Source organism: Bacillus rossius, chromosome 12, assembly GCF_032445375.1.
Source record: "Bacillus rossius redtenbacheri isolate Brsri chromosome 12, Brsri_v3, whole genome shotgun sequence".
NCBI classification, from domain to species: domain Eukaryota; kingdom Metazoa; phylum Arthropoda; class Insecta; order Phasmatodea; family Bacillidae; genus Bacillus; species Bacillus rossius.
The window spans coordinates 43,872,773-43,886,697 of NC_086339.1; the positions used below are offsets into that span (position 1 = coordinate 43,872,773).

At 37.9% G+C, this 13,925-nt stretch overlaps 1 protein-coding gene and 1 non-coding gene across 2 annotated transcripts; one reads left to right on the forward strand and one right to left on the reverse strand.

Moving 5' to 3' along the window:
- LOC134537888 (uncharacterized) lies at positions 1-10,899 on the forward strand. The gene is made up of 2 exons (XM_063378801.1): positions 1-251; positions 6,153-10,899. Exon 2 carries the CDS (start codon positions 6,197-6,199, stop codon positions 8,282-8,284), a length of 2,088 nt encoding a protein of 695 aa, XP_063234871.1. The 5' UTR covers positions 1-251; positions 6,153-6,196; the 3' UTR covers positions 8,285-10,899.
- A 2,381-nt stretch (positions 10,900-13,280) lies between these two features.
- Trnav-aac (transfer RNA valine (anticodon AAC)) lies at positions 13,281-13,353 on the reverse strand. Its single transcript has one exon. It is a non-coding gene; the product is annotated as a tRNA-Val (tRNA).
- Positions 13,354-13,925: the final 572 nt, after the last annotated feature.

The following is a 13,925-nucleotide window of genomic DNA, read 5'->3' on the forward strand; positions in this document are numbered from 1 at the left end:
CGAGTGTCGCAATCTAGCGGCCGGTTTTCTGACTACGTGGGCAACCTGGCGCGGCCGACCGCGCGGCCGGCTTGTTGTAATAACTTTACGTGTTTGTAAAACACAGGAAAACTTCCCGTCAGGATGTTTTCCCCGTAGGGGTTTTGCGGCCAAGAAAATAGCTTAAAAGAGATGTAAAATGTTTTCGCGGGGGGTAATCCTGTGGAAGGCTGTCATGCTGCCCGGCCGCGCGGCGACTTGGTAATGGTTAGGTGAGTGCTATCGGAAATGGCGCCTGAGTGATGCCGGACTCTTAGCCTTCAGTGTTTCTTCGTAGTTAACTTTAAAAATTCTCGTTTGGTGTATTATTTGCTCTTATAAATAATTTGTTCTTAGAAACTTAGTGGTTTTAACGTGTAATACGTTGAGCACTACCGTTCCCTTTTTATTTTCAAGTATAACTCGGTAATTTGTTTGCATCACGATCCTTGTCTTTTCATGTAAATGATGACGTTATAAACTTAAACTAAATAATTTCTAAAATCCGTTTCAAGGTAGTGGATGTTCTTAATAAATTTTAAAAATGAAGTTGTGGAAGAGCTAATGAAGCTTGGTATCACTGGGTGGCCTGGAGGAAATTATTACGATTATGTTAATGTGTTAGTACTACTAAGAAAATCTTATATATGGTTTATTGTTTTTCTGTCGGAATATCTATAAGGCTGGTAGCGGACATGGAAGGTGCCTCATTATTTGTCAGCTTTATTTAATTGTTATAAATAAATGTGATTGTTCTATTGTTTTTAGGTTACTCTTATTTTTTTCTCAGTATCCTGATTTTCTATTCTTGTATAAGAATACACCTACTAAGATTCAATCCTCAGTGAGATGCTCTATGGCTAGTTAATGTTTTGAGTTTCTTATGTTCAGAGCTACATTTTTGAAGAATTGAACCCCCCCCCCTCTGAAAGTGAGACGTGACAAATGGTGGAGGCGCCGGGTAGTAGGTATAAAGAATGTTGGGATACTGAAAAATAAATTAAGATAAGAGTGTTAGGTGTGGTCTAACATTTTGATTTATTTTAGTGAAGAAGAAGAGCATGCAGTGCAGCTGGTGTATTAAGATTGATGTGTTTATAGGATTAATTGTGTAATGATAATAAAATTTATTTTAGGTTATTTCAGGAAACCAGTGGGAGACCAGGGATGGCTGTATTTGTCTAACAATAATTAATTTAAGGTGAAATGTGAAATGTATGCTTAAGTTAAGGACTAATGAAAATAATTTAAGGTGGAGTCTATTAGGGATGGCTAGTAAATACACAATTGAAATATTGGATGACAAAGTAAAAAACCCTGAGAACAGTGATAGTAGTTCTTCGTCAGATGATGAATCATTGAAAGTGTTAAAAGATAAATTAAGCGACATAAAACCAGAATTGAAAGATCAGAATTTAAACATGGAGACAGGCAGGTGTTTTGTGGACCCGGGATATTTTTTTGGAAAGAGATGTGAGGAGGTTGAGGAATTTTTAAAACAGTTTCGCAGAGCAGCCAAGGTAAATGGGTGGAATGAGCAAAAATGTTTGTCATACTTGCCTACATTTTTGAGAGGGCCTGCTTTAAAATGGTATGACAGCTGTGAGAGCACATTGGAGAATTTAACTACATTTGAGGAATTAGCAAATAAATTAAGGGATGCGTTTGTGAGAGTGGGTCACATAGAGGACTTAGAGTTAAGATTGCAGGCGCGAGTACAAGCAGTAGATGAACCTTTCGAGTCATTTGTGTACGACATATTGAATCTTTGTAACCGACTTGATGCTAAGATGAATGAAGCTAGTAAGGTTAGATATGTATTGCGTGGGTTAAGGCCAGACATTGTAGAGAAAGTTATGCTTTTCCCAAACAATACTGTGGAACAGTTACTAGGTAATTTGAGGAATATTGAGGCAGGTCTGTATTACGCTAAAAATCATGAGAGGACACAGTGGGTAAATTCGAAACAGGAACAAGTACCTATCAGAAATCTTAAAGAAATTCAAACACCAGAAAGAGAATTGTCATCTATCAACACGAGAATTGAGGACAGTTTGATAGAGTTTAATAAACAATTAAAACAATTACGCGGGGAACTGGATACCATGAGATTACAGGCACAACCAAAGTCACAGTTTAGAACTCAGGGAGGAAATTACAAAAATAACAGTACACTAACACAATACCATCGAAATCAGAACAACAATTTTTTCAGGCAGACCCCAAGTAATTCATTTCCAAAAATAACTGACAGACCACAGTGGACCTCAGATGGTAGGCCGATTTGTTTAAAATGCAAACGACCAGGTCACTTGATACGAGATTGCAAAACGTCACAACAGGGAAACTAAATAGGGCGAGAGTCGGTCGGGGTGACAACTCGTCCCTTGTTAACCAAATGTCTCTTTTACAAAATGACGGTATTTTAAGTCAGAAGACAAAAATGTTCGGAAAAGAAATCCCCGTTTTTATCGATACAGGAGCTGCGGTATCACTAATTGAGGATAGATTAGTACCGAAAAGTTGTTGGAAATCCGCAGAACCAAGAGGTTTTACAGGAGTCTCAGGAAGAGTTCAGAAACTTAATAAGATGGCCAAATTAAGATTTAAATTAGGACAGTATGTTTATTCACATGCGGTAGGTCTGGTGGAAGCCCCAATAAAAGGGATCATTTTAGGATGTGATTTTTTAACCAAATATGGAGCAGAAATTTCTTGTAAGGGAGGCCAGAAAATGTCCTTGACCATAACACGTCCTGATTGCTTCGTAAATACCACAAATACCGAAATAAGGGAGGTTAAAAGCCAAACCAAAGTAAAAAGAGACAAAATTCAAGTAGATCAAAACCAAAATCGGGTTAATCATAATGTAGGTCAGGATGGAACACAGGAGTTAAGCCAAATCGAGCCAGAAAATATTTTCAGGTTAGGTTGTGTGACAGTTCACAATCATGTTAGAGTAGAGCCAAGGATGCATCATCTTATCGAAATTAATTTTGAAGGAAATAATTTACCTGATGAGGTGCTGATAGAGCCTAAGGAGGATATTTACAACAGATATTCTGTACTTGTACCTAGGAGTATTGTAAACAGAAAACAGCATACTCACATTTGGGTTACTAATACTACTAACCAGTCAGTTACTCTTCATAAGGGAATGAAATTAGGATATTTAAATGAGTTTGAGGAAACACCTAGTATCGAGAACAAAGAAGTAACTAAGGTATTACAAGCTAGAGATAAAAATAATGTCGATTTTGATGTGTCTAAATTAAACATTAATCCAGAGTTACCAGAGGAACAAAAAAACAGACTGGTAGAGTTGTTGTATAAATATCAAAATGTTTTCAGTTGGGACCCCAGCCAGATAGGGAGAACAAAAGAGGAAGTAGTTTTTCTGGATACAGGGGACAGCACACCCATATCATCTGTACCTTATCGAGTTTCTCCTGGGGAACGGGAAATTATTCATAACATAGTACAAGAACACATTAAAAATGGGATTGTGAGACCCTGTGACACGAGTTGGTGTTCACCAGTTGTTCTTGTTAGAAAAAAAGACAACGATTATAGGATGTGTGTGGACTACCGTCGTTTTAACACTATTCTTAAGGATAATAAATACCCCCTTCCTCGAATAGATGATTTCTTAAGTCACTTGACTGGTGCTAAGTATTTTACTCACTTGGATATGAATTCAGGATACCACCAATTGAGAGTAGCTGAACAGGATCAGGAAAAAACTGCATTTGTTACCACCGATGGTACTTTTTGTTTTGAAACCCTTCCTTTTGGTTTGAAAACCGCTCCGTCAATTTTTCAGAGATACATGGATAAGACTTTGGCAGGGTTAAAGTGGGGTTCATGCTTAGTCTATTTGGATGACATTCTAGTAGTGGGCAGTACGTTTAATCAACATCTTGACCGATTAGAACAAGTTTTTAAAAGGATGCAAAATGCTAATTTAACCTTGAAACCGTCAAAATGTACCTTCGGTTATTTTGAAACCGATGTGTTGGGACATTTGGTTAACCATGAAGGGATTAGACCCCACCCCGATAAAGTAGTAGCAGTGAAACAATTTCCTACACCTAAGGACCAACGAGGGGTGAGAAGCTTTTTAGGCCTAGCTTCTTTCTATCGTAAGTTTATAGCAAATTTCTCTCAGATTGCGAAACCCTTGTCGACATTGCTAAAGAAAAATGAAAAGTTTATCTGGACCGACAAGCAAGAACAAGCATTCCAAATTTTGAAAGAAAAGCTGATTTCTTCCCCCGTGTTAGCTCACTTCCAGGAAAACCAGCCCATTGAAATACATACAGATGCTAGTACCTTAGGGATAGGAGCCACATTGTTACAAAGAATTGATGGAAAATTACAACCTATTGCCTATGCCAGTCGAACTCTCACGTCAGCTGAGACTAGATATCCTATAACTCACCTTGAATGTTTAGCCTTGATTTATGCTTTAGACCAGTTTCGGCCTTACATTTACCTGAAGCCATTCAAAATTGTAACCGATCATCATAGCCTATGTTATTTGAATCGTTTGAAATTTAATGCTCATAGCGCAGGAAGGTTAACCAGGTGGGCATTGAAATTGATGGAGTATGAGTACACTGTATGTTATAGTAGTGGAAAAACTCATGTACATGTAGACAGTTTGAGTAGAAATGCTGTCAACACAGGGACAGCCCTTGACGAAGAAAAATCCCTTGAGTTACCTGTTTTTGTGATGCATGATGTGGATTTAGCTAAGCTGCAATATTCTGATGTGAGTCTAAGACCTTTAATTTCTGAGTTGACTCAACCGTCAGGAATCGATAATAAGTTAAGCCGACAAGCGAAAAATTTTTCTTTGCTGAATGGTGTTTTGTACAAAAATAACTCTAACCCAAGTGGTAGAGACAAGCTATTAGTAGTCCCAGAAAGCTTAAAGGCTGAAATTCTGAGGGAAAGTCACGACAATCCCACTTTTGGCGGTCACTTAGGAGTAGTTCGCACCGCCGACAAAATTATACGTCGTTATTATTGGACCAATATGCTAAAAGAGATTCAGGCCTATGTAAGGAGTTGTAGGGGATGTCAGGGGAAAAAGGGAGTTCCTCAAAAGAAAGCAGGGTTATTAGAACCATTACCTATCTGTGAACCTTTCGAACGTATTGGTGTCGATATTTTAGGCCCTTTTCCAAAAACCGTGTCAGGAAACAAATACATTCTTGTTGCTATTGATTACGGTACTCGATGGGCGGAGACTAAAGCCACCCCCACTAGTAACGCCAATGACGTAGCTAAGTTTTTACTAGAAAACATAATTTGTCGCCATTCTGTACCATGTTCCATATTGACAGATAGAGGAAAAGTTTTTACTTCCAAAGTCGTTAATGAATTACTTAGGTTAATGGATGTACAAAGTTTGAAAACCTCAGGATACAGGCCAAACACAAATGGATTATGTGAAAGATTAAATGGAACAATAGCAATGATGCTATCTCAGTATGTGGCATCCTCACAACGTAATTGGGATGAATATGTACCCTTGGTCACTTTGGCATACAACACGGCGAGGCAGGAAACATTAAAAGTTAGCCCATTTGTGCTCATGTATGGTAGAGAACCTGTATTACCCTCAGATGTTCAATTAAGTCAGCCTGTAGAAGATGAGGACAGCCTTCGACTGCGTACTCGTTGGAAGGAGATCCTGCGACAGTCCAGAGAGAATTTAAAGAGACAACAGGGTATCGATAAAAAAAGGTATGACCGCAGACGACGAGCGGTGACCTATAAGATAGGACAGGAGGTTATGGTGTACACACCTGTTCGAAAAAAGGGTTTGTCAGAGAAACTATTGCATAAATGGTTCGGTCCTTATGTTGTGGTGGACAAATTGTCTAATAACCTGTACAGGTTAAAGAAGACGAGTCGAGGCAGAGATGTTTACGAAGTTACAAACGTAGAGAGAATGAAAAATTTTTACAGTGTATAAGTTATGATAAGTTATGTAATAGAGATTTTTTTATTGTGGTTGTGGATAACTAAATAAAACAAAGAGAGAGAGAAAAAAAAAATAATTCGAAAGTTTTGTAACACTTGTAAACAAAAATCGAGCCTGTCTAATATTTAGTTTTGTATAGAATTTTTACAGAGTCTTAAGGCGTGATCATCTTCCGTACTGACGATGAGGATGCTACACATCGTCCTGGTGCTCCTGCAGCTGGGAAGCAGCAGACAACATCGACCGCTACCTGAAGGAGCAGTGGGGGTGGTTGCGGGAGCGCATTTCGAGCCGATACCTCAGGTAACATTGTACACTTCATCGGTACCAGTAAATTTTAAGGTTGCTTGGCCAATGCAATTAGATGACATTCAGGATAGTATCAAAGAAATCACTTCTTGTCCCTCCAATAGTTCAAGTGAATGGTGTGTTATTTTCAAAGAATTAAAACATAGCTTAATTTATACTGACATGCTAATTAATAAGGTAAACGAAGCAGCAGGGGATGACGTATTGGATTTTCAGTCTCAAGTTCGGGAAAGACGAGGGTTAAATTTCATTGGAGAGTTTTTTCATTGGTGTTGTGACATTGCCGTCAATAGTCAATTGAATAATCTTTTCCTAAATGAACAACAAATGTCAGAACACATAAACAAGATGGAATCACAAATTTTAAACACTCATGAGGCACTGGCAAATATGAGCAACACTATTTTTGTTATAAACGAGGGAATGACCGGAATTCTAAAAAGAGTACAATCAAAATTCACAAATTTGTCTGATTACTTAAAAGACCTCCGAGAGACTATGGTGACTAAGTTTTCAGGTATGGTTCAAGACATAGGACATTCATTCCAGTTTCAGGTACTGTTGGCCTCTCAATTAGCCAAACAAGCGCATACATTTACAAGACTAGAGATTCTGGACCAGTGCCGGTCAAATAAAATACCTGCCATTGTAGTTACACCAGCTCAATTGAAAGAGAAATTAAATATGCTAAATGAAATTCTTAATAGGGATGGTTATGCGTTGTCCATAAGTGTATCAGAAGTTCAGAAATATTTTAATTTACCCATTTGTAAATGTCAAGTCCACAAGGAAAATTTATACCTTCAAATTAAAGTACCAATTGTTAAACTAAATTCCAATTGGAGATTGTTTCAGTTCGTCGCAGTCCCATTTCAGTGGAAGAACTCAACTTGTCATTTGGATCATGCTCCGAATTTTCTGGCAGTGGATGGAGACCATCTAATCACTATTCAGGGTAGAAATTTATTAGATTGTAGACCATTTGAAGATAAATTGTGTTTTGTTCCCAGGTTCTCCGGAGATACCCTAGGTAGTGCTTTGTGTCCAAAGGCTCTTTTTCAGGGGATTACCGTTGAAAATCTTAGTACCACATGTGCGTTTCGATGCCATTCCGGAAACCAACTGATGATCACCCAGGCTGGACCAGAGCGGTACTTCCTAACAAACCCGTCAGGAAAATTAGACTTGCAATGCATGAAACATAACAATGAATCTTTATTTTTAGGAAGTGGAGACATCCTCGGAGCTGTAGATATAGAAGTACCGTGTGATTGTCGTTTGTATTTAAACCAAGAACTTAAAATTAACGAGTTGTATCCATGTGATGCGTTAACAAAATCTAAATTTCAATTGGTACATGTAATACCAGCTGCTTGGACGAAGTTACGTAAATTGAAAATTTTCCCTCATCCTACGTCAACACATACAGTTTTTCCATCCTTAATGGATTGTTTAGATGAAAATTGGCCAACTCTAATACCACATTTAAATTTTTCTTTGACAAAGTTTGAAACCCCTTTAGACCCGATTCATTTAAGAGAACCAGAAAACGTACCAAGATTTGTAATGAAAAACTTACAGAGTATTGCGCTTTCCATTGTAAGTAGTGTATTATTATTTATTATTATTAAAAATCCATATCTAGTAGGTATTGGAACGCTACCAAGAGTATCCGCCTTGGACAATGTTACTACCCTTGGCATAGAAATAAGTGTAACTGTAATTACTATATTGGTAATAGTTGGAATGTTTTTAGTTCTGTTATTAAAATATCTGAGAAATCGGAAACCCCTCAGTATGTCTGTAGAAATCTCGACTACAGTAGAAAATGCTGTTCCTTCTACCAGTGGAAAGGTAGAATTAAAAGACATACTAGCCAGAGATAATGGTTGTGTAGCTAAGTTATCCAGTGAAACTGGGGAGGAATTGAAAGTAACCATTTCCATTTGTGATGATCAGTAGTGAATGAATTTTGTTCAATGTAAAGCTTTACCTACGATTAGAAAAATTAGAATTTGATTAATGTTTATGTGAAGGGGCATGCGCCCATAAATAATTTTTATAGAACCAAATAACGATGGAGGGAGAATACCAGGTTCAATAAGGGGAATTATGACGTCAGGACTAATCATTGAGAAAGTGGGTGGGATCCTTTCCGTATTCCCATTTTCCACCATAACCCCCCCCCCCCCCTTGTGTTTTTATTATTCAAGAAGTGACATTGATAGTTTTCGTCAATCGAAGAGAATGACTTTTGAGGCGGACTTGTTAAGGGCAATTTCGAAAGGAGTGCTGTGGTGCAGCTCCATCCAGAACTCTTGTCCCTTCTCGAGTTGGGAGAAGGCGCGTCGTTAAGGGTCAGCCAGATACCACGTGGGCCAGTTGGGAGAAGAGGACCTGCTTCTACCCATTGCTGCGGGCTGGTGCCCGTATCGTCGAATCGTGTGGTGATGCACGATTACCAGGAGTATCAGCGGTTTGGGAGTGGCCATGTCCAAGGACAGTGATTACGCATCGCGATAGGGTGTGGCCCCCCAAACAACAAATTTATCGAGAAGACTAGAATTATCCATCGTTTGAAACTACTGACCTGACGTTCAAAACAAAGTGTATAGCAAGACAAGGCCAGTGTAGTTATAAACTTTCAACCTACACGTGGACACAGTCAAGTTTTTGTTGTAAATTTTCCTATTAGGTACCTTACCTTATCCTTCCTCTACGAAATGTGGGGGGTAGGCTTTTCTTCAAGATGTTGAATATTGCAGATAAGTTACGAGTTTAGTTTTTGAATAGTTACTTGTTTTAAGAATCTTTAAAAGTTATTTTTGTGTTGATACCTGGTATGACCCTCCTTGGTTAGTTGTGTTGATCTATGTTGATCTCATGAATACTTCTTGATAAACACATGAAAATACGTCATTAACTTAAGTAAGATAATTTAATTGTTTGATTTGTTCACTATTATTTTGATGTTTGAGAGTTTTTTTTTAGTTGTTTGTAATTGTATGACTCCTGATGCTGCTCATGTATTTTGTGTAGGAATGGTGTCGTGTACCGTGGATGACGAGCAGTTGGGATGAACGACGTCGGGATGAACCGGCTGGGAGAGGCAGAAGTTGGAGTGGGGTGTGATTCTGCAGCTCACAGTTCCGCTGGCTGTTCCTGTCTCTGCCCTGAGTTGGTGCATCTCTTCGCCGTATCCCTCCTGGCTGCTTGCTGTCCCAAGCAGTGCTAACATGTGAAATTTTGTAAAACACATTTGTCCTCCGAGAGGAAATTGTCAATAAGTGCTAGTAGAACTTAGAGTTGGTATTTATACCTAAACAACAACCACTGTAATCACTAATTTAAATTTGTAACTGGATCACATAGAAATGATAGGGACAATTGGTTTTTTTTTTGAAGCAAACTTAAATATTCCCCAAGCATTGTTGTAAGCTTGTGGGGCACAAGCTCCTGCCGCCCGGGGTGATGTCGCGTAGCTCAAAATTATCATTAATTTATTTAATTAGTTTATTTGTTGAAAATACAATTTTAAATTCTTTTCGCTAGTTCGGGACTTGGTTTCCCTCACGCTAAGATGGGGTAACACCTTTGTTGGATTTGGGTTTGCGGGGGGGCTGGAAGAGTGCGAGTCTTGCACGTCTTTGTCTGGGAACGCAGGCGTGACCGCGTTTCAGCCAGGCCAGCTGACACGTTGTTTGCTGCAGTTCCAGAGAAACGCGGCGCAGACTTGTTTGTCGTTTTTTTTTGAGGCCAGCTGAGAGCGCAGATTGTGCGCAGTCGCCGTGCGCAGGCGAGTGTCGCAATCTAGCGGCCGGTTTTCTGACTACGTGGGCAACCTGGCGCGGCCGACCGCGCGGCCGGCTTGTTGTAATAACTTTACGTGTTTGTAAAACACAGGAAAACTTCCCGTCAGGATGTTTTCCCCGTAGGGGTTTTGCGGCCAAGAAAATAGCTTAAAAGAGATGTAAAATGTTTTCGCGGGGGGTAATCCTGTGGAAGGCTGTCATGCTGCCCGGCCGCGCGGCGACTTGGTAATGGTTAGGTGAGTGCTATCGGAAATGGCGCCTGAGTGATGCCGGACTCTTAGCCTTCAGTGTTTCTTCGTAGTTAACTTTAAAAATTCTCGTTTGGTGTATTATTTGCTCTTATAAATAATTTGTTCTTAGAAACTTAGTGGTTTTAACGTGTAATACGTTGAGCACTACCGTTCCCTTTTTATTTTCAAGTATAACTCGGTAATTTGTTTGCATCACGATCCTTGTCTTTTCATGTAAATGATGACGTTATAAACTTAAACTAAATAATTTCTAAAATCCGTTTCAAGGTAGTGGATGTTCTTAATAAATTTTAAAAATGAAGTTGTGGAAGAGCTAATGAAGCTTGGTATCACTGGGTGGCCTGGAGGAAATTATTACGATTATGTTAATGTGTTAGTACTACTAAGAAAATCTTATATATGGTTTATTGTTTTTCTGTCGGAATATCTATAAGGCTGGTAGCGGACATGGAAGGTGCCTCATTATTTGTCAGCTTTATTTAATTGTTATAAATAAATGTGATTGTTCTATTGTTTTTAGGTTACTCTTATTTTTTTCTCAGTATCCTGATTTTCTATTCTTGTATAAGAATACACCTACTAAGATTCAATCCTCAGTGAGATGCTCTATGGCTAGTTAATGTTTTGAGTTTCTTATGTTCAGAGCTACATTTTTGAAGAATTGAACACCCCCCCTCTGAAAGTGAGACGTGACAATATTGTCCGAGATTTGTAAATCTACGGAACAATAAGCTTTTATAGGCATGGCCAAAGAGGACGATGCCATAGCTACTTCAGATGACGTAGGATATTGTTTTAATTTATGTTTGGAGACAAAACCATCATTTATGTAACTCTCCGAACTCCCCGTGTCTATTAGCCCTTCAGCTGGAAAACCATTTACTTTCAGTTTGACAATGGTTTTGGAAAGGCTAGTTGGAGAAGCAGCTGATGTTTTGGAAGATGTTGGTTTGGTCTTACGATTACGATTAGATTGGTTAGTAGGGAAAACCAGAGACTTAGCAGGAAGGCAAGCAACAGTTGAGAAGTCATCTGTGTCTTGAGGAGAGTCAGGTAAGGCGGCAGTACGATCTTTGGGCTTAATTGACCTACAGACTTTTGCATAATGGCCTTTCTTACCACAGAGTTTGCATGTAGCTTCTCGCGCTGGACAGGAAGAACGAGGATGACGAGGGAACCCACAGAAGAAACATTTCTGACTACTGCTGGCTGCGGTTACAGGAGAATTTGGTTGCTGAACCGGCTCAGTTAAGGCTAAAGGTGTCTGGCTAGGAATATAGGATTCAGAAATTATATGAGCTGATTCTAATGATCGTGCTTTTGCAAATGCTTCATCCAGGCTAAGAGTTGCATTTTCTAACAAACGTTGTCGGATACTGTTCGATGAGAGACCTTTTATAAATGCATCTCTAATGTATTCGTCCCTATAAGCTGCTGCTTTAACATCTTTGAACTCGCATTCAGAGCTAAGGAGACGCAAAGATTGTAAGAATTGATTTACACTTTCATCAGGTTGCTGGTGTCGGCTCATTAGTTTATGCCTTGAAAATATTTCATTCTTAGGTTTAATAAAGAGTGAATCTAGCTTTTCGATTGCAGACGCATAAGAAGTACATTCGCTAATAAGTTCGTATATACTGTGACTCGCATGATTGTAGAGTAGTAACAGCCTATCAGCTTCAGAAGCCTTGATTGATGCTGTGAAGACTTCGAATGTTTTCTTCCAGTGATTCCATTGTGAGGAGCTTTTCCCAGTTGTGTGATCTGCTTCAAATCTCTCGGGCTTGAAATACTTGTCCATTGTTTGTATTAAATGTGTCTTGATAGAATGTGCTTAATAAATTGACATAATAAACCTTATCTTCAGAAACTAAGGCTTTATTAAGCACAAAACATGACTTAGATATTTACATGAATTAATACATAGATTTGAATAAGAGGTAATATTGTTCATGCAAAGAGGTTGCTAAGAGGTTGCTAAGAGGTTAAAACCAATATCACCACAATAACTTTATGGATATAGATGTTTTGACATATTTAAAATACATAGAGAAAGAACGAATTCTATACGTATGGCATCCATTACTTCCCACAGCAACATTACTCTATCGCAGCTCCTGCAACTGAGAACAGCTTTGCTTCAAAAAGATAAAAAAAATATGAAATTTTAACTGAAGCACCGATTGACTGATCTCCATTTGGAAATCATTCCTTCATTTTTTTTAACTGGCAAAGAGCCAATATTATAAAAAAGACAAAGTTCCCAAAACGTTTTAACTTTTTTTTTTGTTTTGCGTTTCTAATTGTAAGGTATTTTATTATTCGAAAATACTTGTTCAACTGACTGATTTAAAATATATATATTTAATGTTTTATTTTAATTTCAGTAAATTAGTTGTTTTAGTTTTGCAAATATATGTAGAACAAATACTATTTTAAAAATGGTTAACTGAAATACTTTAATAATATCATGTGTATCATGCTACACATACCTGAGGAACATAATATAAAGAGAGTTTCTGTGATTTTTCTTACACTAACATCTAATAGGCAACCCACATCAAAGGTAATTCAAACAGACTTATGAAATGTTGCTTAAAGTGCTAGAGTGTTCGAAGATAGCGATCCCATTTTATCTATTTATAGCCTTTGCACGAATTGTACTACACAAATTATATTATATAGTTTTTCCTTTGTTATTTTGGTAAAGAAAAGTTTCATTTTACTTTACTATACAACAAGTAAATTTTCTAATGGATTTTATCAATTAACTGTGTCAGTTTTCTTTATTTTGCTGCAAATAAATACATTATAATATTAATAACGATGTTAATTGTTTTGATACGACATAATTTCGCTACAAAACTAATTATGGTTGGCTAGTTACGAAAATGATGTTTCCGCCCGGGACCGAACCGGGGACCTTCCGCGTGTTAGGCGGATGTGATTACCACTACACCACGGAAACCGGTGTCGATAATTAACGATAACATAGTAAAAATTTGTATTTATTATTCTCTTATAGTTAAAATTGGTTTCAGGTGTCTTTTCTTGGCCAAAAATGACATGTAGGTACACAATTATTGTTAATTACTTACAGTTTCAGGTTTCTTAAATGCCTAGAAATTTCATGAAAAAATTTTTAGGCTGTAAATAACACAAAACAAAGCCTTACGACTGCCTATGTGATTGATTGTTTTATGGAGTGTATTGTATTTAGTCCTCGTATTAATTAACAAAAATTTTCCTTCTGTACACATGGATCAATTGTTGATCATCAAATCTAGTGTTACATTTTCAGCGTTTCTAAACTTCAAAGGCTGTCGCAATAGCTTCGTTGCTAAACTTTATAGTGTATTACATTTGATACTTTTATACTACTGAATGAAGTTTTTATATTAAATTTTTGTTAAATTTACTCATTTGTAGCCTCATTTAAAGACATTGCTACCAAGAATCCGATGATATCAGAGCAGTCGCAAAAGTTTCAATAGAAGTCTCTCTTAGATATAGTAATATGAACTGAACATATGGTGGTTG